Genomic DNA, 24,488 nt, shown 5'->3' on the forward strand with positions numbered 1-24,488 from the left:
AGCTTAAAGACTTACATCTGCCACCGTCCCTTGGCCAACAAAAGAGGTAGAAGGCTTTTCACAGAATGAACTGCTTAGGGTGGATTTCTCCACAATACTAGATGACCACCTCCCCATCGCTCATCAGATCTATTTTGGGAGCAGGGTGGGTGGCAAGGGATGATCTATATTTCCATTTTGGCACTGGGCTGGGTGTACTAGTTTCAACCCATGGTTAGGATAATTGTTCCGCACCTGTTGGTCTTCTGCACATTCCCCTACCTGTGGCAGTGCTGCCACCGGGGAAAGTTTGGTGGGCCTGATCAGGTCCTTGAGGTGGCAGTTCCCACCACCAGCAATTGGGATGTGTGGTCCAGTGAACTAATATCCTGGATCAGCTTAAGTATTTCATTCTGTGATAGGTCTTCTACTCCTTTTGCTGAAAAGACCACAAGTCATTAAGGGCTGGGCCAGCTTATGGAGATGGGATGGGGTGGGTGGAGGAGATGCCATGGAGCACCTGTGATCTCTGTACTTGCCCAGGAAGGGAATGTGCCAGCCTTGAACACCCCCCTCAAGAACAACCCCCTCAACAACCCAAGAGAACAAGCATGTTTGTTCCCTTCTTCTGAAGCACAAAGGAGACTCCACTTTGTTCCACACCACAAATAAACTAATTCCCTTCAAAAATAACCCTCTTGCTCCCACTCTGTTCTTCCCTTTGGCATAAGTTGGTGAGTGGGATGTGCTTTGAAGACATTTGGAGACAGATATTTAAACTGGGCTGCTGCAACCCTGGACCATCATTCTCTCCCCCTGCACACGGTGTTCACAGTAAGAGCAGGAGAGAACCAGCTCCAGGATGATTGCTGTGCTGCTACTGGTGTTTGGACTGACCCCTGCCAACATATTTCCTGTCAGTGCTGACATCCCTGTGTACCCGAATTTTGACCCCCAAAAGGTAAGACGTTTACAGATGGGACTTTCAGCCACAGTAACAGGATGGGGAAGCCTTACCTAGATAGGATACCCATAGAGCAGCTTTGCTCTTGAGTAAAGGCCCTGTTGCTTTTGTGTCCCCCTTCTCCTCTCCCCCAGACCCACAAGCTTGGTGATCAGCAAGCTGCCTGAGTTTGATACATGCTCCTAGCTCTGGTAGGAAAATGCTAGAGATGAGGTGGGTTGCTTGTCAACTTTCTCTGCCCTATAAAATGTCAATCAAAATTCTTCTATTTTAGACTGTCGGGAAGTGGCACCCCATCGGGATAGCTTCCAAGTTGCCTGAGTTGACTGAGTATGATCAGAAAATATCACCGATGGACCACACGGTGGAGTTTTTGAATGGAGATATGAAAGTCACTGCTAATTATATGTCGTTAGTACCTTACAACTGATACCTCTCCTCCCATCATGCATAGGCTGGGAATTGAACCGGGGTCCTTGTGCATGCAAAGCAGGTGCTCTACCACTGAGCCACAGCCCTGATTTCCCCGAAATCATTTTGAGATGCTTTGGAAAGGGCATAAAGTTTCTGGCACTGCCAGTCAGTGTAGACAATATTGAGCTGGATGGAGCAATGTCCAGATTTTGTACAGAGCTGCTGCTTAGGGAAGACCACATGTTTCCCATCCCCTATTGTCTCTTTTTTTTTGGTCTTGTTTAATCTTAATATATCATAAAGAGCCACTTAGGTTGGGCATAGCGATATAAATAAAAGATTGCTGGAATGCCAATGGAGATATTGAGAAATACTGCGGAAACCTTTCCTGTAGCTATTGAGAGGGCCACTTAATAATGTTGAGGCCTCCAAAAAGGCCTGTTCATTTTGAAGGCATTGATAGCAACAGGGTGCCGTTCCTCTTGACACTCTGGCTATCCTTCCCTCTGGTAAAGTCTAAGGCATCTTACTGGTACTGTATTCTTCCATCAGTGGCTCTGACACCCTAAAAAATACAAGTAGAGGAGGCAAGGCAGGAAGCAGGCTGGGTATCTGGTTTTGAAGTGCTTTCATTTAGCTCTCTTTTCCAGGGATGGTGTCTGCAAACAATCAGCTCTTGTGTTCAAGCACACTGACAAACCTGGTGTATTCGAATTTCCCGGTAAGTACGAGTGCCATGAGCCACCCTCTTACCTGATGACAAAGTATGTTTTGTGATCGGAAGATCCAGATGCTGTGATTTGGGCAAATGTTAAAACATCTGTTCTTTTTCCCATTTACTTTTCCCATTTCTTTTGAGTGCAAAATCGAGTTATGAGGGGGAGAGCAGTGCAATCACTCACCCACCAATAAGGTTGTTTATTTTAGGAAATACATAACTTGCCTAGAAAAAGGTTTCTAGGTCTAGCCAGTGCTTTTTTCTGGGGGGTACACAGGGGTACACATACCCTTAAACATTTTGTTTAAGTTTGGCCTCACTGAGGGGGGCAGTATTTCAATATGAGTAGGAATATGAGAGGACCCCTAAACTTTTTTTTTGAAAGAAAGCACTGGGTCTCACGAAACCTAGGTAGCCTAGAGAAAACAAAGGCAGGTATGCTTGCTCCATAGTTCTTTCGGAAGATCGTTCCAAGCTGACCTCTCATCTTGAGATTCAAGAGAGAAGTGAGAGGAGGAGGAGGAGGTTGAAAAGAGGATGCAGCATAAGACTATCAGTCTAAATAACAAAGAGATAGGAAGGGCAAATGAGGAGTTAAAGGTACGTAAGAGTCTGGTTATGTGGAAGTCCTTTGCCCATCTTTACCTCATGCAAACCCTTCTTTTGCAAGCTGATTTTCCCTCAGTTCAAACAAAACATATAAATATTTTTAAATCTCCATCTGCGTTTTGTGATCTGAGAGCAAAAGAGCAGTATATGAAGGTTGGTAAAAGAGACGTCACAGTACAGTGGTACCTCGGGTTAAGAACTTAATTCGTTCAGGAGGTCTGTTCTTAACCTGAAACTGTTCTTAACCTGAGGTACCACCTTAGCTAATGAGGTCTCCTGCTCCCGCCGCACCGCTGCCACTTGATTTCTGTTCTCATCCTGAAGCAAATTTCTTGACCCGATGTACTATTTCTGGGTTAGTGGAGTCTGTAACCTGAAGCGTGTGTAACCTGAGGTACCGCTGTAACAGGAAACTGCCAAAAACTATTTGTCCATTTGCCTGAGTTTGACCCACTCAGACTGACGGTGGCTCTTTCCATCCCAGTGTCAGAAGTCTCTTTCCATCCCAGTGACAGGATCCTTTTAAGTTGCACAACATCAGGAATTGAACCAGGGACATTCCACATGCAAAGGAAGTGATTTACCCCCTGAGTTATGGTTCATGGCAGATGGTTAAACCAATGCCTCCACTTCCCTACTTAGGAGGATATGATTTGCCTTGTTGCCATCCAAAATTAATCTTGCGCTTTTCAAAATGGAAGACTCCTGCTTTCTCTTTTGATCTCCCCTCTGCTTAACCAGGAGGAACTTGAGTGTTTCACTCAAGGCTGCACAAGGGAGTTCTGGGTTACAGCTGGGATCTATGTTCTCAGACCTGGGGAGCAGTCTTTTCTTCTTTATCACAGAATCCCCGGCAGCCAGACAACTGATCTGTATAGTACTGGGAAGGGACTCTGTCACCCTACAATCTTTATCTTGCAACTGATCCTTTAAGCTGCCCTCATATATATCATCCCAGTCTGATTGGTTTTTTGGGTGGGTGGGTGGGTGAATTAATCATTATTTTGGTAATATTGTGCTCGATGAAGAGTGCTGGAGAACTTAAAAGTTGGCCAGTCTTTCCTTATACTAGGATTGGCTGAAATAAATGTAATGCTCACCTAGAGGGTTTTATTATTTTTGAAATGGACCAACACAGCTAGTTTTTGGTTTTCTAGTGAGGTTCTCCAAAGCCCTTGGGATGCCGCAGGAAAAGTTCTAGTTTAACAGAGCTAGGCAAACAACACCCCAAAAAGTCCGCAACTAGAGCGCTGCTTCTGCACAAGCATGGAGTGCACACGGCCATTCTGTGCATGTGCGAAGCGTGCAGAATGCATCTGCAACATGAAGCGAACGCAACTAGAGGTATGACTGTATTGAGAAAGAGGTGCGGGGGGGGGGGTGTCCTTCCTCAAAGGAAGGCCTTCTGGGGAAGGGGTTGAGAGAGTGTCCACATAATCATACATTTCCTATGTAACTAGTCAACATTTACATTTAACTTTAGATTTTCAGCATAGTACTTGCAGCCTTGGCCACACAAACACCTTCCTTTTAAGAAGGACGCCCTTTTCTCTGACTCAAGAGCTGGAGGAGTCTGCCATGCCTAACACCATGGCTAAAAGAGGGGGAAAGTAAGACAGGGAGCAAGATGAAATGTGTGGGGGTGAAGGAATGGTGGTTCCCACTGCCTGCTTTAGGGAGGGCAATCTGTGGCAGTGGACCTGGGCAGGACACTTATTAAGTCATGGAGATTCACCTCCCTTAAAATTCGGAAGACATATTAATGAGGGGGTGGGAGAAAGAATGAAGAATTAAGGTGACTAAGAGTGGCTGATCCCCATTTGCCTGCCCCCCCCCACTAACATCCAAGAAATGAGGAACCCGCTTCCTTCAGTTAATATCTTGTGTTGTTTCCTGTATAGATGGTATTGCCCACATGATGGATATTGATTATGAAAAGTATGTCATTATGCACAAGAAGAAATTAGAACATGAAGCTATGTATCTGTCTGGTATGTGTTATGGCAATGGATTTTATTTTTATTTATTAAATACAGCTCTTCACCCATAGATCTCAGAGCAGTTCACAACATAAAACAAACAAACCAATAACCCTCACTCCACCCTGTGGCATATCTGTGGTTCAGCAAAAAGGATGCTAGTTAGTTAGTTAGTTAGTGTTGCTGTTTTTCAACTCACTCTTCAGCCACAAAGAAGTTACAAATCTCTCTCTCTCTCTCTCTCTCTCTCTCTCTCTCTCTCTCACACACACACACACACACACACACCCACACCCACACACCCACACACACACCCTAAAAGTCACAAAAGGAGAATGGGTTGGGAGGAGAGGAAAGAAGCAAGCTCAGTTTCAAGTTCTGAGTTTCAAGTTTTTCTGTGGACCAGCCAGAGCAGGAAGAGTTCAAAGGAAGGAGGCAGAGCCAGTGCTGCTCCTCACTCTGCTGTGCTGAAGGAGTTGGCCCTGTCCTGCCTTTTCCTCCTGTAGTACAGTTTGGTGGCTGGTGGAAGGTTTTGCCTAAAACATCTGGACGGATACCCTAAGTTTATGGAAGGGTACCCTAAGTTCTGTTCAATCCAATTACGGCTCTAGTTAACATAAAAAAATAGAATACAAAATTATTGAATATCTTTATCTATACTTATCTGGCTAATATACACCCCCCCTTTTTTTGCTGTCAACAGTCATCTGTACTGTACAGAGTTAAAAAGAAGGAGGAAAACCTATTTAAAATCTTGACTACAATAATCTTCTAGAATAAAAAGTGGCTAATGGAATAATCAGCCCTTCCCGGGATGAAGGAATATATTTTTTGGAAAAGGGGGTTGAACCCTAAAGAACGGCCACTTTTGCACTTCACATGAAGATAAAAGGTGTCCCCAAAATAAAAGGAAACAGGGGGCTGCAATATTAACAATGATCCAGCAGAAAGAGCAGCTACCATAAAGCCTCCCACTAGCAAATAGGGACAGTCAGCACCTGTGTAGGCTTTCAGTTCCTTTGGATCAGACATGGCCAAACATGGCCCTCCAGATGTTTTGGGACTACAACTCCCATCATCCCTAGCTAGCAGGACCAGTGGTCATGGATGATGGGAATTGTAGCCCCAAAACCTCTAGAGGGCCAAGTTTGGCCAGGCCTCCTTAGATCCTCTTCTCTGGTTTCATGGGGGTTCTGTTCCTGACTGTCTAATGGACAATCCAGAGAAGATGGCAAGAATAAGAGACTTTGGGTGCTCTATAGACATAAAACAGATATTTCAGCCTTTCTGAGAACAACAATTTACTCAACCTTTGCTTGTGTTTAAAGCTAGGGGATCGGAAGTGGGAGATGACATCAAAGAAAAATTCAAGAAATTAGTTTTGGAGCAAAACTTTCCTGAGGCACACATCAAATACTTTGGGAACGTCGGTAAGGCAACCTGATCCTAATATTTTTTTATTGTAGATGTGTATGAATGTCTCTGTGTGAAACAGAATCTGAGGAGCTATAGCTATAGTCTCAGAGAGATTCACAAATCTGAATCACCACTACAGTTTGAGTACAGTGGTACCTCGTTTGCTGAATGCTTCAGAAGTTGAACATTTTGGTTTTCGCCGGAAACCTGGAAATAAATGCTTCCGATTTGAATGCACCTCGGAAGTCGAACGGCTACTGAAGCTCATTTCTCAATTGCCTCAATTGAATTTGCCGACTGCTCATTGCGCCTTGGTTGTCGAAAGTTTCAGAAGTCGAATGGTCTTCTGGAACAGATTACGTTCGACAACCAAGGTACCACTGTAGTTAAATCACTGAAATTAACTGAGGTCTGATTTCCATGCTTAATCATAATTAAAGCACCTGAAGCTATCAGGAATTGAGTGGGGGGTTGATTTGCTAAGGGCAGCAGACAATTTGGACCTAGCTGTGGGAATGGATAGGAAGGAGTTTGTTCTACATCCCTCAGCTGGGGTGGTGTGTGTGGTGGGACTCCAGCAATTCTGGCTCCTGAGCAGGGTCTGGCTAGAGACCAGCTGAGGGACGCGGGTGGCACTGTGGTCTAAACTGCTGAGCCTTTTGGGCTTGCCAATCAGAAGGCAGGCAGTTCGAATACCTGCAATGGGCTGAGCTCCAGTTGTTCTGTCCGAGCTTCTGCCAATCTAGCATTTCGAAAGCACGCCAGTTCAATTAGATAAATAGGTACCGCTGTGGTGGGAAGGTGAATGGCATTTCCATGTGCTCCGCCTTCATCATTGTTTTCCATTGCAGCAGAAGCTGCAGGCAGCCCTGTTTAGGGAAGCTTTTAATGTTTAATAGACTATTGCATTTTGATATTCTGTTGGAAGCCACCCAGAGTGGCTAGGGAAACCCAGCCAGATGGGTGGGGTATAAATAATAAATTATGATTAATAGTATTATTATTTAGTCATGCTGGCCACATGACCTGAAAAGCTGTCTGTAGACAAATACTGGCTCCCTCGGCCTGAAGCAAGATGAGCACCACAACCCCACAGTCACCATTGACTGGATTTAACTGTCCAGGGGTCCTTTACCTTTACCTTTTTACCTATTTCCCAGTTCTAGATAATGGCCTGGTTGGGGACTATCAACTCTGTCTTTGGCTGCCTTATGGGGCTCAGATTCCAGTTAATTATAATTAAAGTAGCTTCAGTCCCAGCTGCAAGGAGGCAGCTTCCACTGGCTGGAGACTGGGGGAAAAACCCAGCCAAAAGTTACACATGGGATGCTGGCCTAGGTGGCTATCGTATTTGAAGGTTCATTTCCCCCCAAAGACCTTAGTGAGGACCCGTCCTTCCTGGCCACATATCAAAACCTTTTCTTGCTGCTGTCAGTATACTTGGCTGCTTCTGCTCTTTGGATTTTACACCTCTGTGTTGTTTATTTTATCTGCTCTTCTTTCATTGGCATAAATTTTTATATGCTCTGTTTCCCACCCCCAAAATTTTTGCATTTCTTAACTGTGTTGAGTGGCTCAGTTTTGAACTAGAATGGTGAGATACACATGTTCCTCACAGTGGCTGACCCATTGAGGCAAATAGGACACGGTCCCACCAACCTTCTTACTGACCACCTGCCAAGGAGTGGAACTCCTTGAGAGCTTCCTCCTTCATCTCAGTGTTGCCCCTGTAGAGCTCAGTAGGTGGGGGCCTCTCGTTGACTGTGGTTGCAGCTGTCATTTGCTCTGGCTCCATCTGCTGTTGGCCTCCCTGCCTCCCATGCCACCAATCCCAATGGGCATCATCTGCCACTGATTCCAAATAAAGAAATACATATGAGTTTCTCACATTTTCTTCCTCCTTACCACTTTCCCTGACACTCTTCTCTTCCTTTCTCCCACAGAACAATGCACTCCAAAAGCTGCTTAATAACCAGATACAGCATTTCTCCATATATATTTGCAGCATTGGTTAATAATCAGAAACAACCAATAATCATTACTCTTTCTGGTTGGTGGAGATTATGATGACTACGGATCAATGCCTCTGTCCACTCACCACATTTCTGGCTTGTAGAAATTGATGCAATTAGAACAACAACATCTTTGGGTTCCTCCCTCTCCTGAAACTATTCTAGAAATAAATACATTGCTTAGATCTTGCACACTTTGTCAGAAGCATTATTGGAGGTCAAAATGGGAGAAGATAAACATATATGAACCTATCAAGCCCAGTGAGTGCTCAGCTGTAGAGGTTCCCAATATGGTTCTCCATATGGTTCAGCCATCCATGCCAATTGGCCAGGCTGACTGGGACTGATAGCACTGATGGATGGGGTTCAACAACCTATGAAGCTCACCATGTTGGCCACCCCTTGTCTACTCTGCATTGAGAGTAGCTCTCCAGAATCTTGGAATGAGAAAGGCTTTGCCCATGACATGCTCTTCCTTTAATTGGAGGTGCCAGAGAGAGGCACCTCATGCATGTAAGCCAGTGCTCCACCCATTCCGAAAAGCCTTGGAATGAGAACCGTGGAAAGGGTGAGAAGGGTGAGAGAATATATGTGAGTGGCTGGTTGTAATTCAAAAAAGAAAGACTGATGGAGAAAGGTGAGAAGAGAAACTGAGAGGGACAAAATAGCAGGGCAGAGAAGAAAAAGGGGAAGAGGAAATATAATAATAAAAGAATAATATAATGCACAACTGCCTAAGGCCTGGGCAAATATAGGTGTTTCAACCCCAATTCCTCTGGAGAGAGAAGGTTTTGGCAAATGACATAGCCAATTGCCTGTGTTGCTGCAACACTCCATACCTGGCTGGCTGCAGAAGCATTGCAATTAAATAATTTAAAGTGGATTGGTTACATCTTACCATGAATGCCAATTTCACCATTCCTTTCATTCGGTGCAGGGATTTTATTTTAAGTAGAAACAGGAGTCGGCTTTGGCACCTACACATAAAAACACACCACTTTTATTTGTTCTCCAAAACATGGAGGGGAGGAAGAAGGAAAAGTGGGACATGCTGGGATAAAATCAGAAATAGCTTCTGTAATTCCAGGACTGTCCCTGGAAAATTGGGACATGTTGAGAGTATGCCATAATCTGCAGTTTTTACTTTGAGTAAAGATTTATGCCCTTCATGGATCTCTGCCTTGTCATGGTGAAGGGGCTTGAATAACTCAGAGAAGCTATGAGCTTTGCCAGGTAGGGCCACCCAAGACAGACAGGTCATAGGGGAAAGTTTTGACTAAACGTGATCCACCTGGAGCAGGAACCGGCAAGCCACTCCAGTATCCCTGCCAAGAAACCTCCATGGATAATAACAACAGGCATATAAAAGTTATGATGCTGGAAGATGAGCCCTTCAGGTCGGAAGGCGTCCAACATGCTACTGAGGAAGAGCGGAGGACAAGTACAAGTAGATTCAGAGCTGATGAAGCGGCTGGGCCAAAGCCAAAATGTAGCTCAGTTGCGGATATGCCTGGAAGTGAAAAGAAAGTCCAATGCTGTAAAGAAAAATATTGCATCGGAACCTGGAATGTAAGATCCATGAATCATTGTAAGCTGGATGTGGTCAAGCATGAGATGGCAAGAATAAATATTGTCATCTTGGGCATCAGTGAACTAAAATGCAAGGGAATGGGCAAATTTACCGTATTTTTCGCCCTATAGGACGCACCGTCCCATAAGGCGCACCTAGTTTTTTGGGGGGGAAATAAAGGGAAAAAATTATTTTTCCCCCAGGCGCAGGGCTGGGGCGGGGGAGGCCCGAGCTTCCCCTGACCCCAGCCCCCAAACAGGCAGCTCTCTGCAAGCCGTGGGAGCCTAGCGCTGGCTCCCGCTGCTTGCGGAGAGGTCCGCAAAGCCTGGACGCACTGAGCTCAGCGTGCGCAGGCTTCGGCATGCAGGCAACTCTCTATCTAGTGGAAGAATTCCACAGCCTGTTCCCAGATAAACCAAAACCACTAGCGAGATTCTGGGAGGAAGAATTTGGAACCACAGACGACGAAGAGGACTTTGTGGGTTTTCCTGCCTCCGAAGAGGAGGGAGGGGAGGTGTCAGAGGGAGAAGAATCAGACTGGGAAGCCCACCCCGCGGGAAGAGATCGGAGCGGGTGGGAAGCGGGTTTTGAATCCTCAGAGGATGGCGACAGCTCCTTCAGGGGATTCCCCGCATCGTCGGCCGAGGAAAGGGACGAGGTTGGATCAGAAAGTCGGGCCGGGGGTAGAGGGGGTCCTGGGGGGGAGGTGGATGTCAGGGAACTGCCAGTGACTGAGACAGCCACAAAGCTAGAGGCTGTCCAGACAGAAAGGGTTCAACCAGGTAACCTAGCCAGGAATGGCGGCAACTTACGCACGAGCAACCCCTAGAACCATTACACTTGCATACACCAAAAAACCCAACACCCTCACCTCTGGCCCTTTTCTAAGTATTAGCGAGTTGAGGGATGGCCCCCCACTCATTTGTCATCTGGCAGACAACCACTTCCTTTGTCACCTTAACAACCCATATTTAGAGTGCCAATATCAAGAAACTGATGTGGCTATTCCAACAATTTGAATCCTTCCTTAGATTATTGCTGGATCTAGAAATTAGAAGGTTCTTGGCATACAGCCCACTCCCTCCAATAATAATAATATATTTAAATGTAGCATTCTGCTACAGTATTTAGCTCAATCCAAATAAAACAGAGATACTGCTGTGTTCTTCATCCAAACATGTGGGCAACATGTCTGGATCAAGTCACAATGAGACATCAATTTGCCAGCTTACAGGTATTTCTGAATCGATCATTGCTGCTGGAGATACAAATAGTCTCCATGACATGGAGTGCTTTCCATCAGCTTTGGCTGGTGGCTCACCTGCTGACCCTACTTGGATAGGAACAGCTATGCTTTGTTAGCTGCCTCATCAAATGAAAAACACAGGTGGCTATTAGTGAAAAGGACTTGTCAGTGGTGGCATTTCAGTTCTGGGACACCCTCTCCAGCAGAGCTTGTAAATCTAGATTGTAACACTGTTCTAGATTTCTTGAGTCATACCTTGTGCCATGATGATGATGATAATAATAATAATAATAATAATAATAATAATAATAATAATAATAATAATTTATTATTTATACCCCGCCCATCTGGCTGGGCTTCCCCAGCCACTCTGGGCGGCTTCCAAAAAAATATTAAAATACTGTGACACATCAAACATTAAAAGCTTCCCTAAACAGGGCTGCCTTCAGATGTCTCCTAAAAGTGTGGTAGTTGTTGTTCTCTTTGACATCTGATAGGAGGGCGTTCCACAGGGTGGGTGCCACTACCGAGAAGGCCCTCTGCCTGGTTCCCTGTAACTTGGCTTCTCGCAATGAGGGAACCGCCAGAAGGCCCTCAGTGCTGGACCTCAGCATCCGGGCAGAATGATGGGGGTGGAGACGCTCCTTCAGGTATACTGGACCAAGGCCATTTAGGGCTTTAAAGGCCAGCACCAACACTTTGAATTGTGCTCGTAAACATACTGGGAGCCAATGTAGGTCTTTCAAGACCGGTGTTATATGGTCTCGGCGGCCACTCCCAGTCACCAGTCTAGCTGCCGCATTCTGGATTAGTTGAAGTTTCTGGGTCACCTTCAAAGGTAGCCCCATGTAGAGTGCAAGCGGAAGATAACCAGAGCATGCACCACTCTTGCGAGGCAGTCCGCAGGCAGATAGGGTCTCAGCCTGCATACCAGATGGAGCTGGTAAACAGCTGCCCTGGACACAGATTTGACCTGTGCCTCACTTTTATTTTGCCATCAATGAATTTTAATTTGCTTTATTCTGTGGTTGGAAAGCTGCCTGGAAAACATCCTGTTATGGGGCAACTTATAAATATTATAAATAATGAAATATCAATGTGCTTCATTTTGGGCTGGACAATGTTTGTGAAGGTAAAGCCCCTGCCCCCGCCACCATTACTTGTTTGCAAAACTATCATGGAAGAAAATAGTGAGGGTAGTTGAACTCATCCATTGCTACAATGCCTTCTATTTTGGATTCTTCCCTTTCACCCATTCCCACAACCCTTCTGAGTAATACCCTTCCCACCCTCTCACTATATATATAAAGGTCCGGTGACTTCTTTTTCAGTGTATCTGAAGAAGCGTGCATGCACACAAAAGCTCATACCAAGAACAAATTTAGTTGGTCTCTAAGGTGCTACTGGACTATATCTATCTATCTATCTATCTATCATCTATCTATCTATCTATCATCTATCATCTATCTATTTCTACTGCATCAGACCAACACGGCTACCTACCTGAATCTGTGTCACACAGATGCTCTGTGTTCCACCAGATTTCTGTTATGCCAACTATGTCAATGCTGTCTCCACACAGATGCTACTTAACAGGCCTATTTTTTTAAAAGGGAATTGGTTTATTTGTGGGGTGGGTGGAACAAGGTACATTGCAGCAACTAAGAGGAGTGACCTTCAATAGCAGCCTATAGAGGAATAACATCACTACTTTTGATTTCCTCCCCTCCTACCTCTCACGTACAAAGATGTGGCTGGAGATTCGTCTTGCCCAAGTGGCCATTTGGCATTTGATCGAAGCCTGTGGAGACTCCTTTGTGCTTCAGAAGAAGGGAACAAACATGCTTGTTCTCTTGGGATGTTGAGGGGGATGTTTTTGAAGGCTGGCACATTCCATTCCCGGGTGGGTGCAAAGATAACATGATCTCTGAGGCATTGCCTTCCTCCCCTCACCCAAGTTTGCCCAGAGCTTAAAGACTTACATCTGCCACCATCCCTTGCCCCACAAAAGAGGTAGAAGGCTTTTCACAGAATGAACTGCTTAGGGTGGATTTCTCCACAATACTAGATGACCATCTCCCCATCGCTCATCAGATCTATTTTGGGAGCAGGGTGGGTGGCAAGGGATGATCTATATTTCCATTTTGGCACTGGGCTGGGTGTACTAGTTTCAACCCATGGTTAGGATAATTGTTCCGCACCTGCTGGTCTTCTGCACATTCCCCTACCTGTGGCAGTGCTGCCACCGGGGAAAGTTTGGTGGGCCTGATCAGGTCCCTGAGGTGGCAGTTCCCACCACCAGCAATTGGGATGTGTGGTCCAGTGAACTAATATCCTGGATAAGCTTAAGTATTTCATTCTGTGATAGGTCTTCTACTCCTTTTGCTGAAAAGACCACAAGTCATTAAGGGCTGGGCCAGCTTGTGGAGATGGGGTGGGGTGGGTGGAGGAGATGCCATGGAGCACCTGTGACCTCTGTACTTGCCCAGGAAGGGAATGTGCCAGCCTTGAACACCCCCCTCAAGAACATCCCCCTCAACAACCCAAGAGAACAAGCATGTTTGTTCCCTTCTTCTGAAGCACAAAGGAGACTCCACCTTGTTCCACACCACAAATAAAACTAATTCCCTTCAAAAATAACCCTCTTGCTCCCACTCTGTTCTTCCCTTTGGCATAAGTTGGTGAGTGGGATGTGCTTTGAAGACATTTGGAGACAGATATTTAAACTGGGCTGCTGCAACCCTGGACCATCATTCTCTCCCCCTGCACACGGTGTTCACAGTAAGAGCAGGAGAGAACCAGCTCCAGGATGATTGCTGTGCTGCTGCTGGTGTTTGGACTGACCCCTGCCTACATATTTCCTGTCAGTGCTGACATCCCTTTGTACCCGAATTTTGACCCCCAAAAGGTAAGACGTTTACAGATGGGGCTTGCAACCTGTGGAAATGAGTGATGTTTGCCCTCTACCCTCTGACCTTGCTTCTCTTAGGACTCTGGATAGGACACCTGAGCAGCTTTGCTCTTGAGTTAATAATAATAATAATAATAATAATAATAATAATAATAATAATAATTATACCCTGCCCACTCTGGCCAAGGACTGGGCTCAGAGCGGCTAACAACAAGAATATAAAACATTAATGTAATATGAGGCAGGGAATAAAAATACATTCTAAAATCAATGAGCTAGAGTAAATCCAATCAGATGGCAAACGGCAGATTAGGGTTGTTGATCTTGAATGCTCACAGTAAAGGCCCTGTTGCTTTTGGGTCCCCCTTCTCCTCTCCCCCAGGCCCACAAACTTGGCTATCAGCGGATTAATGGCTGCCTGATTTTGATTTGTGCTTCTAGCTCTGGTAGGAAAATTACAGAGATGAGGTGGGCTGCTTTATATCAGGCACGTCCAACTCCCCAGAGACTGCAATGTACTCCCAGGATAAAATAACTGGCAGTAATCTATGCATTGTCATTGGAGGGAGGAGGAGAGTGTGGGGTTTTTTTTGGGGGGGGGGGGGTTGGCCAGAGTTGCTGAGCATTTGTGTGGGGGGGGGATGACAAAAATTGCACATCAGAAAGTGCAGCACTGAAAATTGAATGCAGCGCTACAACCAACATTACTTTCGCAGCCAACCGACTGGACGTTGCTATTTTATATATTTAAACCTATCACCTTTCGTTGCTCCCTAAAATGTCAATCAAAATTCTTCTGTTTTAGGCTATCGGGAAGTGGCACCCCATCGGGATCGCTTCCAAGTTGCCTGAGTTGAATGAGCATGATAAGAAAATATCACCGATGGACCACACGGTGGAGGTTTTGGATGGAGATATGAAAATCACCGCTAATTATATGTCGTTAGTACCTTACAACTGATACCTCTCCTCCCATCATGCATAGGCTGGGAATTGAACCGGGGTCCTTGTGCATGCAGAGCAGGTGCTCTGCCACTGAGCCACAGCCCTGATTTCCCCTGAAATCATTTTGAGATGCTTTGGAAAGGGCATAAAGTTTCTGGCACTGCCAGTCAGTGTAGAAATTATTGAGCTGGATGGAGAAATGTCCAGATTTTGTACAGAGCTGCTGCTTAGGGAAGACCACATGTCTTTTTTATCTTAATATATCATAATGAGCCACTTAGGTTGGGCATAGCGATATAAATAAAACATAGCTGGAATGCCAATGGAGACATTGAGTAATCCTGTGGAAACCATTTGATAATGTAGAGGCCTCCAAAAAGGCCTGTTCATTTTGAAGGCATTGATAGCAACAGGGTGCCGTTCCTCTTGACACTCTGGCTATCCTTCCCTCTGGTAAAGTCTAAGGCATCTTACTGGTACTGTATTCTTCCATCAGTGGCTCTGACACCCTAAAAAATACAAGTAGAGGAGGCAAGGCAGGAAGCAGGCTGGGTATCTGGTTTTGAAGTGCTTTCACTTAGCTCTCTTTTCCAGGGATGGTGTCTGCAAACAATCAGCTCTTGTGTTCAAGCACACTGACAAACCTGGTGTATTCGAATTTCCTGGTAAATATGAGTACCATGAGCCACCCTATTACCTGATGAAAAAGTATGTTTTGTGATCAGAAGATCCAGATGCTGTGATTTGGGCAAATGTTCAAACATCTGTTCTTTTCCCCATTAACTTGCCTAGAAAAAGGTTTCTAGGTCTAGCCCAGTGTTTCCCAACCGGTGTTCCGCGGCACACTACTGTGCCGCGAGACGTTGCCTGGTGTGCCGTGGGAGGGAGGCGGGCGAGTCGCACGGCGCCTCGGCGTCGGGCGGCAGCGAGCCCAGGAAGCGGCCCAGCCGGCCGGGGTCGCCCGCCTGCAGCAGCGCCTCGCACCCGCACGAGACCTGCTCCGCCGAGAAGCGGGCGAGCGCGGAGGATCGGGCGCGGTGGAGGCCAGCCCCGCGCTTGGAGAGGACACAGCAGCCGTCGCCAAACCCGATCCTCCTCCTCCTGCTCCGCCGCCGTCCTCTGGCTCTCGGCCGGGAGGAGCCTGCGGCGACGGGGCGGGCGCCGAAGTTGGCAGAAGTTGGCGCACCTCCTCGGCAGCGCCTTCGTCCTCCTCCTCCTGCCTCTGCTCTCCTCCGGCGGCGGGGGCGTGCCGCCCTCCCCGGCCGGGGGGGCTCGGCGGGGCCCGCGGGGAAGGAGGCCATGTTCGCGGCGCGCGGGATCGCGGCCCCCCTCGCCCGCCTCCGGCCCGCTCCCCTCCCCCTGCGCGCTGGGGGGGGGCGAAAGTCTTTGCTCCCCCCTGCCTGCCTTCAAAAGCCCTCCCTTTGCTCCCCCTGCCTGCCTTCAAAAGCGCTGCGTTTCTCCGCTCTCCCGGGAAGGCAGGCAGGGGGGAGCAAAGACTTTTGCCCCCCGCTGGCCTTCAGAAGAGGTCCAGGACCTCTTCTGAAGGCTGGCGGGGGGCGAAAGTCTTTGCTCCCCCCCGCCTTCAAAAGCTGTCCGCCCAGGCTTCACGGACCTCTCCGCAAGCAGCGGCAGCGCTGCCGCTGCTTGCGGAGAGATGCCGGCATGCCGAAGCCTGGGCGCGCTGAGATCAGCATGCCCAGGCTTCGCGGCCCCGCCGCCCCGCCGCCCGGCATCGGGGCATGGTCCCGATAGCGGGCGGCGGGGGGAGGCGTTCCCGCCCGCCCCCGGCATCGGGGCATGGTCCCGATGGCGGGCAGCGGGGGGAGGCGTTCCCGCCCCACCGCCCGGCATTGGGGCATGGTCCCGATGGCGGGCGGCGGGGGGAGGCGTTCCCGCCCCACCGCCCGGCATTGGGGCATGGTCCCGATGGCGGGCGGCGGGGGGAGGCGTTCCCGCCCCACCGCCCGGCATTGGGGCATGGTCCCGATGGCGGGCGGCGGGGGGAGGCGTTCCCGCCCTACCGCCCGGCATCGGGGCATGGTCCCGATGGCGGGCGGCGGGGGGAGGCGTTCCCGCCCGCCGCCGGGCATCGGGACATGGTCCGGGGCTTTTAAATTGCCCCGGAACAGCAGAGAAGTCCCCCGCTGTCCCGGGGCTTTTTAAAATGCTGGCGGGCGACAGCGGAGGCTTCGCTCCCGCCCGCCAGCATTTTAAGATCGCCCCGGACAGCGGAGAAGTCCCCCGCTGTCCCGGGGCTTTTTAAAATGCTGGCGGGCGACAGCGGAGGCGCTCCCGCCCGCTGTCCCAGAGATTTCCCTATGGGCTTTCGTCATCTACCATTACCTTCTATGCTGTTACTATTTTTTTATTTTTTTTTACATAAGTAAAAAGTGACCTTTCCCCATCTGGCATGGTGGTGTGCCTCGAGATTTTTTTCATGACACAAGTGTGCCTTTGCCCAAAAAAGGTTGGGAAACACTGGTCTAGCCAGTGCTTTTTTCTGGGGGGACACAGGGGGACACATACCCTTAAACATTTTGTCAATCTAAGTTTGGCCTCACTGAGGGGGGCAGTATTTCAATATGAGTAGGAATATGAGAGGACCCCTAAACTTTTTTTTTGAAAGAAAGCACTGGGTCTCACGAAACCTAGGTAGCCTAGAGAAAACAAAGGCAGCTATGCTTGCTCCATAGTTCTTTCGGAAGATCGTTCCAAGCTGACCTCTCATCTTGAGATTCAAGAGAGAAATGAGAGGAGGAGGAGGAGGTTGAAAAGAGGATGCAGCATAAGACTATCAGTCTAAATAACAAAGAGATAGGAAGGGCAAATGAGGAGTTAAAGGTACGTAAGAGTGTGATTATGTGGAAGTCCTTTGCCCATCTTTACCTCATGCAAACCCTTCTTTTGCAAGCTGATTTTCCCTCAGTTCAAACAAAACATATAAATATTTTTAAATCTCCATCTGCGTTTTGTGATCTGAGAGCAAAAGAGCAGGATATGAAGGTTGGTAAAAGAATCATCACAGTACAGTGGTACCTCGGGTTAAGAACTTAATTCATTTGGGAGGTCTGTTCTTAACCTGAAACTGTTCTTAACCTGAGGTACCACCTTAGCTAATGGGGTCTCCTGCTCCCGCCGCACCGCTGCCACGTGATTTCTGTTCTCATCCTGAAGCAAAGTTCTTGACCCGATGTACTATTTCTGGGTTAGTGGAGTCTGTAACCTGAAGCGTCTGTAACCTGAGGTACCGCTGTAACAGGAAACTGCCAAAAACTATTTGTCCGTTTGCCTGATTTTGACCCACTCAGACTGACGGTGGCTCTTTCCATCCCAGTGTCAGAAGTCTCTTTCCATCCCAGTGACAGGATCCTTTTAAGTTGCACAACATCAGGAATTGAACCAGGGACATTCCACATGCAAAGGAAGTGATTTACCCCCTGAGTTATGGTTCATGGCAGATGGTTAAACCAATGCCTCTACTTCCCTACTTAGGAGGATATGATTTGCCTTGTTGCCATCCAAAATTAATCTTGCGCTTTTCAAAATGGAAGACTCCTGCTTTCTCTTTTGATCTCCCATCTGCTTAACCAGGAGGAACTTGAGTGTTTCACTCAAGGCTGCACAAGGGAGTTCTGGGTTACAGCTGGGATCTATGTTCTCAGACCTGGGGAGCAGTCTTTGCTTCTTTATCGCAGAATCCCTGGCAGCCAGACAACTGATGTTCATAGTACTGGGAAGAGACTCTGTCACCCTACAATCTTTATCTTGCAACTGATCCTTTAAGCTGCCCTCATATATATCATCATATATATCATCATATATATCCAGCTGAGGGATATATAAGCTGCCCTCATATATATCATCCCAGTCTGATTGGTTTTTTGGGTGGGTGGGCGAATTAATCATTATTTTGGTAATATTGTGCTCGATGAAGAGTGCTGGAGAACTTAAAAGTTGGCCAGTCTTTCCTGACACTAGGATTGCCTGAAATAAATGTAATGCTCACCTAGAGGGTTTTATTATTTTTGAAATGGACCAACACAGCTAGTTTTTGCTTTTCTAGTGAGGTTCTCCAAAGCCCTTGGGATGCCGCAGGAAAAGTTCTAGTTTAACAGAGCCAGGCAAACAACAACAACAACAACAATTTTCTTACTCAGTCCATCTGACTGAGTTACCCCAGCCACTGTGGGCGGCTCTCAACAAAGTTAAGGAGGAGCAGAAGGGGTGGTGAGTTCTCACTGTCTGGAGCCTCTCTGCAACCTGCTTGCTCTGCTAGTCTCCAAACAGGGTCTAAGGTCCCCCCTCCTCCCTGCCACATACAGTGGTATCTCTAGTTGTGGACACAATATGTTCTGGGGTGCCGTTTGTACACCGAAAAGTCCGCAACTAGAGCGGTGCTTCTGTGCAAGCATGGAGTGCACACGGCCATTCTGCGCATGTGCGAAGCGTGCAGAATGCATCTGCAACATGAAGTGAACGCAACATGAAGCGAACGTAACTAGAGGTATGACTGTATTGAGAAAGAGGTGCGGGGGTGTGTGTCCTTCCTCAAAGCAAGGCCTTCTGGGGAAGGGGTTGAGAGAGTGTCCACATAATCATATATTTCCTATGGTAACTAGTCAACATTTACATTTAACTTTAGATTTTCAGCATACTACTTGCAGCCTTGGCCACACAAACACCTTCCTTTTAAGAAGGACGCCCTTTTCTCTGACTCAAGAGCTGGAGGAGTCTGCCATGCCTAACACCATGGCTAAAAGAGGGGGAAAGTAAGACAGGGAGCAAGATGAAATGTGTGGGGGTGAAGGAATGGTGGTTCCCACTGCCTGCTTTAGGGAGGGCAATCTGTGGCAGTGGACCTGGGCAGGACACTTATTAAGTCATGGAGATTCACCTCCCTTAAAATTCGGAAGACATATTAATGAGGGGGTGGGAGAAAGAATGAAGAATTAAGGTGACTAAGAGTGGCTGATCCCCATTTGCCTGCCCCCCCTCCACTAACAGCAAAGAAATGAGGAACCCGCTTCCTTCAGTTAATATCTTGTGTTGTTTCCTGTATAGATGGTATTGCCCAGGTCATGGATATTGATTATGAAAAGTATGTCATTATGCACAAGAAGAAATTAGAACACGAATCCATGTATCTGTCTGGTATGTGTTATGGCAATGGATTTTATTTTTATTTATTAAATACAGCTCTTCACCCATAGATCTCAGAGCAGTTCACAACATAAAACAAACAAACCAATAACCCTCACTCCACCCTGTGGCATATCTGTGGTTCAGCAAAAAGGATGCCTTTTAGTTAGTTAGTTAGTTAGTTAGTTAGTTAGTTAGTTAGTTAGTTAGTGTTGCTGTTTTTCAACTCACTCTTCAGCCACAAAGAAGTTACAAATCTCTCTCTCTCTCTCTCTCTCTCTCTCTCTCTCTCTCTCTCTCTCTCTCTCTCTCTCTCACACACACACACACACACACACACACGACCTGAAAGTCACAAAAGGAGAATGGGTTGGGAGGAGACGAAAGAAGCAAGCTCAGTTTCAAGTTCTGAGTTTCAAGTTTTTCTGTGGACCAGCCAGAGCAGGAAGAGTTCAAAGGAAGGAGGCAGAGCCAGTGCTGCTCCTCACTCTGCTGTGCTGAAGGAGTTGGCCCTGCCCTGCCTTTTCCTCCTGTAGTACAGTTTGGTGGCTGGTGGAAGGTTTTGCCTAAAACATCTGGGCGGATACCCTAACTTTATGGAAGGGTACCCTAAGTTCTGTTCAATCCAATTACGGCTCTAGTTAACATACAAAAATAGAATACAAAATTATTGAATATATTTATCTATACTTATCTGGCTAATATACACCCCCCCCCCTCTTTTTTTGCTGTCAACAGTCACCTGTACTGTACAGAGTTAAAAAGAAGGAGGAAAACCTATTTAAAATCTTGACTACAATAATCTTCTAGAATAAAAAGTGGCTAATGGAATAATCAGCCCTTCCCGGGATGAAGGAATATATTTTTTGGAAAAGGGGGTGAACCCTAAAGAACGGCCACTTTAGCACTTCACATGAAGATAAAAGGTGTCCCCAAAATAAAAGGAAACAGGGGGCTGCAATATTAACAATGATCCAGCAGAAAGAGCAGCTACCATAAAGCCTCCCACTAGCAAATAGGGACAGTCAGCACCTGTGTAGGCTTTCAGTTCCTTTGGATCAGACATGGCCAAACATGGCCCACCAGATGTTTTGGGACTACAACTCCCATCATCCCTAGCTAGCAGGACCAGTGGTCATGGATGATGGGAATTGTAGCCCCAAAACCTCTAGAGGGCCAAGTTTGGCCAGGCCTCCTTAGATCCTCTTCTCTGGTTTCATGGGGGTTCTGTTCCTGACTGTCTAATGGACAATCCAGAGAAGATGGCAAGAATAAGAGACTTTGGGTGCTCTATAGACATAAAACAGATATTTCAGCCTTTCTGAGAACAACAATTTACTCAACCTTTGCTTGTGTTTAAAGCTAGGGGATCAGAAGTGGGAGATGACATCAAAGAAAAATTCAAGAAATTAGTTTTGGAGCAAAACTTTCCTGAGGCACACATCAAATACTTTGGAAATGTCGGTAAGGCAACCTGATCCTAATATTTTTTTATTGTAGATGTGTATGAATGTCTCTGTGTGAAACAGAATCTGAGGAGCTATAGCTATAGTCTCAGAGAGATTCACAAATCTGAATCACCACTACAGTTTGAGTACAGTGGTACCTCGTTTGCTGAATGCTTCAGAAGTTGAACATTTTGGTTTTCGCCGGAAACCTGGAAATAAATGCTTCCGATTTGAATGCACCTCGGAAGTCGAACGGCTACTGAAGCTCATTTCTCAATTGTCTCAATTGAATTTGCCGACTGCTCATTGCGCCTTGGTTGTCGAAAGTTTCAGAAGTCGAATGGTCTTCTGGAACAGATTACGTTCGACAACCAAGGTACCACTGTAGTTAAATCACTGAAATTAACTGAGGTCTGATTTCCATGCTTAATCATAATTAAAGCACCTGAAGCTATCAGGAATTGAGTGGGGGGTTGATTTGCTAAGGGCAGCAGACAATTTGGACCTAGCTGTGGGAATGGATAGGAAGGAGTTTGTTCTACATCCCTCAGCTGGGGTGGTGTGTGTGGTGGGACTCCAGCAATTCTGGCTCCTGGGCAGGGTCTGGCTAGAGACCAGCTGAGGAACGCAGGTGGCGCTGTGGTCTAAACCGCTGAGCCTCTTGGGCTTGCCAATCAGAAGGCAGGCAGTTCGAATACCTGCAATGGGCTGAGCTCCAGTTGTTCTGTCCGAGCTCCTGCCAATCTAGCATTTTGAAAGCACGCCAGTTCAATTAGATAAATAGGTACCGCTGTGGTGGGAAGGTGAATGGCATTTCCATGCGCTCTGCCTTCATCATTGTGTTCCGTTGCACCAAAAGCTGCAGGCAGCCCTGTTTAGGGAAGCTTTTAATGTTTACAGTAATAGACTATTGTATTTTAATATTCTGTTAGAAGCCACCCAGAGTGGCTGGGGAAACCCAGTCAGATGGGCGGGGTATAAATAATAAATTATGATTAATAGTATTATTATTTAGTCATGCTGGCCACATGACCTGAAAAGCTGTCTGTAGACAAATACTGGCTCCCTCGGCCTGAAGCAAGATGAGCACCACAACCCCACAGTCACCTTTGACTGGATTTAACTGTCCAGAGGTCCTTTACCTTTACCTTTTTATCTATTTCCCAGCTCTAGATAATGGCCTGGTTGGGGACTATCAACTCTGTCTTTGGCTGCCTTATGGGGCTCAGATTCCAGTTAATTATAATTAAAGTAGCTTCAGTCCCAGCTGCAAGGAGGCAGCTTCCACTTGGCTGGAGACTGGGGGAAAAACCCAGTCCAAAAGTTACACATGGAATGCTGGCCTAGGTGGCTATCGTATTTGAAGGTTCATATTCCCCCCAAGGGGACGCGGGTGGCACTGTGGGTAAAACCTCAGCGCCTAGGACTTGCCGATCGCATGGTCGGCAGTTCGAATCCCCGTGGCGGGGTGTGCTCCCGTCGTTCGGTCCCAGCGCCTGCTAACCTAGCAGTTTCCAGGTTTTCACCGAAAACCTAGCAGACCTTGGTGAGGACTTGTCCTTCCTGGCCACATATCAAAACCTTTTCTTGCTGCTGTCAGTATACTTGGCTGCTTCAGCTCTTTGGTTTTCACACCTCTGTGTTGTTTATTTTATCTGCTCTTCTTTCATTGGCATAAATTTTTATATGCTCTGTTTCCCACCCCCAAAATTTCTGCATTTCTTAACTGTGTTGAGTGGCTCAGGTTTGAACTAGAATGGTGAGATACACATGTTCCTCACAGTGGCTGACCCATTGAGGCAAATAGGACACGGTCCCACCAGCCTTAGTCTGCCTCTAAGGAGTCTTCACATGCCCACCTTCTTACTGACCACCAGCCAAGGAGTGGAACTCCTTGAGAGCTTCCTCCTTCATCCCAGTTTTGCCCCTGTAGAGCTCAGTAGGCGGGGGCCTCTCATTGGCTGTGGTTGCAGCTGTCATTTGCTCTAGCTCCATCTGCTGTTGGCCTCCCTGCCTCCCATGCCACCAATCCCAATGGGCATCATCTGCCACTGATTCCAAATAAAGAAATACATATGAGTTTCTCACATTTTCTTCCTCCTTACCACTTTCCCTGACACTCTTCTCTTCCTTTCTCCCACAGAACAATGCACTCCATAAGCTGCTTAATAGCCAGATATGGCATTTCTCCATATATATTTGCAGCATTGGTTAATAATCAGAAACACCCAATAATCATTACTCTTTCTGGATGGCGGAGATGATGATGACTACGGATCAATGCCTCTGTCCACTCACCACATTTCTAGCTTGTAGAAATTGATGCAATTAGAACAACAACGTCTTTGGGTTCCTCCCTCTCCTGAAACTATTCTAGAAATAAATACATTGCTTAGATCTTGCAAACTTTGTCAGAAGCATTATTGGAAGGCAAATGGTAGAAGATAAACATATATGAACCTATCAAGCAGCCAAAGCACCTGCCCAGTGAGTGCTCAGCTGTAGAGGTTCCCAATATGGTTCTCCAAATTTGGCCATCCATGCCAATTGGCCAGGCTGACTGGGACTGATAGCACTGATGGATGGGGTTCAACAACCTATGAAGCTCACCATGTTGGCCACCCCTTGTCTACTCTGCATTGGGAGTAGCTCTCCAGAATCTTGGAATGAGAAAGGCTTTGCCCATGACATGCTCTTCCTTTAATTGGAGGTGCCAGAGAGAGGCACCTCCTGCATGTAAGCCAGTGCTCCACCCATTCCGAAAAGGCTTGGAATGAGAACCGTGGAAAGGGAAATGGGTACAGAAGGGCGAGAGAATATAAGTGAGAGGCTGGTTGTAATTCAAAAAAGAAAGACTGAGGGAGAAAGGTGAGAAGAGAAACTGAGAGGGACAAAATAGCAGGGCAGAGAAGAAAAGGGGGAAGAGGAAATAGAATAATAAAAGAATAATGTAATGCTCAACTGCCTAAGGCCTGGGCAAATATAGATGTTTCAACCCCAATTCCTCAAGAGAGAAGGTTTTGGCAAATAACATAGCCAATTGCCTGTGTTGCTGCAACCCTCCATACCTGGCTGGCTGCAGAAGCATTGCAATTAAATAATTTAAAGTGGATGGGTTACATCTTACTATGAATGCCA

The 24,488-nt window shown here is 46.9% G+C and overlaps 2 protein-coding genes across 2 annotated transcripts; both read left to right on the plus strand.

Moving 5' to 3' along the window:
• The first annotated feature begins 805 nt into the window (after positions 1–805).
• LOC114592741 (epididymal secretory protein 4-like) lies at positions 806–8,250 on the plus strand. Its single transcript, XM_077923475.1, has 6 exons — positions 806–940; positions 1,218–1,351; positions 2,008–2,078; positions 4,586–4,675; positions 5,992–6,093; positions 8,023–8,250. The coding sequence occupies exons 1-6, from the start codon at positions 842–844 to the stop codon at positions 8,046–8,048; spliced, it is 522 nt and encodes a 173-aa protein (XP_077779601.1). The 5' UTR covers positions 806–841; the 3' UTR covers positions 8,049–8,250.
• Positions 8,251–13,647: 5,397 nt separating this feature from the next.
• On the plus strand, positions 13,648–23,510 carry LOC114592742 (epididymal secretory protein 4-like). Its single transcript, XM_077923488.1, has 6 exons — positions 13,648–13,815; positions 14,624–14,760; positions 15,358–15,428; positions 19,825–19,914; positions 21,265–21,366; positions 23,494–23,510. Exons 1-6 carry the CDS (start codon positions 13,717–13,719, stop codon positions 23,508–23,510), a joined length of 516 nt encoding a protein of 171 aa, XP_077779614.1. The 5' UTR covers positions 13,648–13,716.
• Positions 23,511–24,488: the final 978 nt, after the last annotated feature.

This window comes from Podarcis muralis, chromosome 2 (assembly GCF_964188315.1).
Source record: "Podarcis muralis chromosome 2, rPodMur119.hap1.1, whole genome shotgun sequence".
Lineage (NCBI taxonomy): Eukaryota > Metazoa > Chordata > Lepidosauria > Squamata > Lacertidae > Podarcis > Podarcis muralis.

Coding starts and splice junctions, on each gene's coding strand:
- LOC114592741 (XM_077923475.1), top strand. CDS start 842: ATGATTGCTGTGCTGCTACTGGTGTTTGGACTGACCCCTGCCAACATA. Junction 941..1,217: donor CGAATTTTGACCCCCAAAAG/GTAAGACGTTTA, acceptor CTTCTATTTTAG/ACTGTCGGGAAGTGGCACCC. Junction 6,094..8,022: donor CAAATACTTTGGGAACGTCG/GTAAGGCAACCT, acceptor TTTCTCCCACAG/AACAATGCACTCCAAAAGCT.
- LOC114592742 (XM_077923488.1), top strand. CDS start 13,717: ATGATTGCTGTGCTGCTGCTGGTGTTTGGACTGACCCCTGCCTACATA. Junction 14,761..15,357: donor ATCACCGCTAATTATATGTC/GTTAGTACCTTA, acceptor TCTCTTTTCCAG/GGATGGTGTCTGCAAACAAT. Junction 19,915..21,264: donor CGAATCCATGTATCTGTCTG/GTATGTGTTATG, acceptor TTGTGTTTAAAG/CTAGGGGATCAGAAGTGGGA.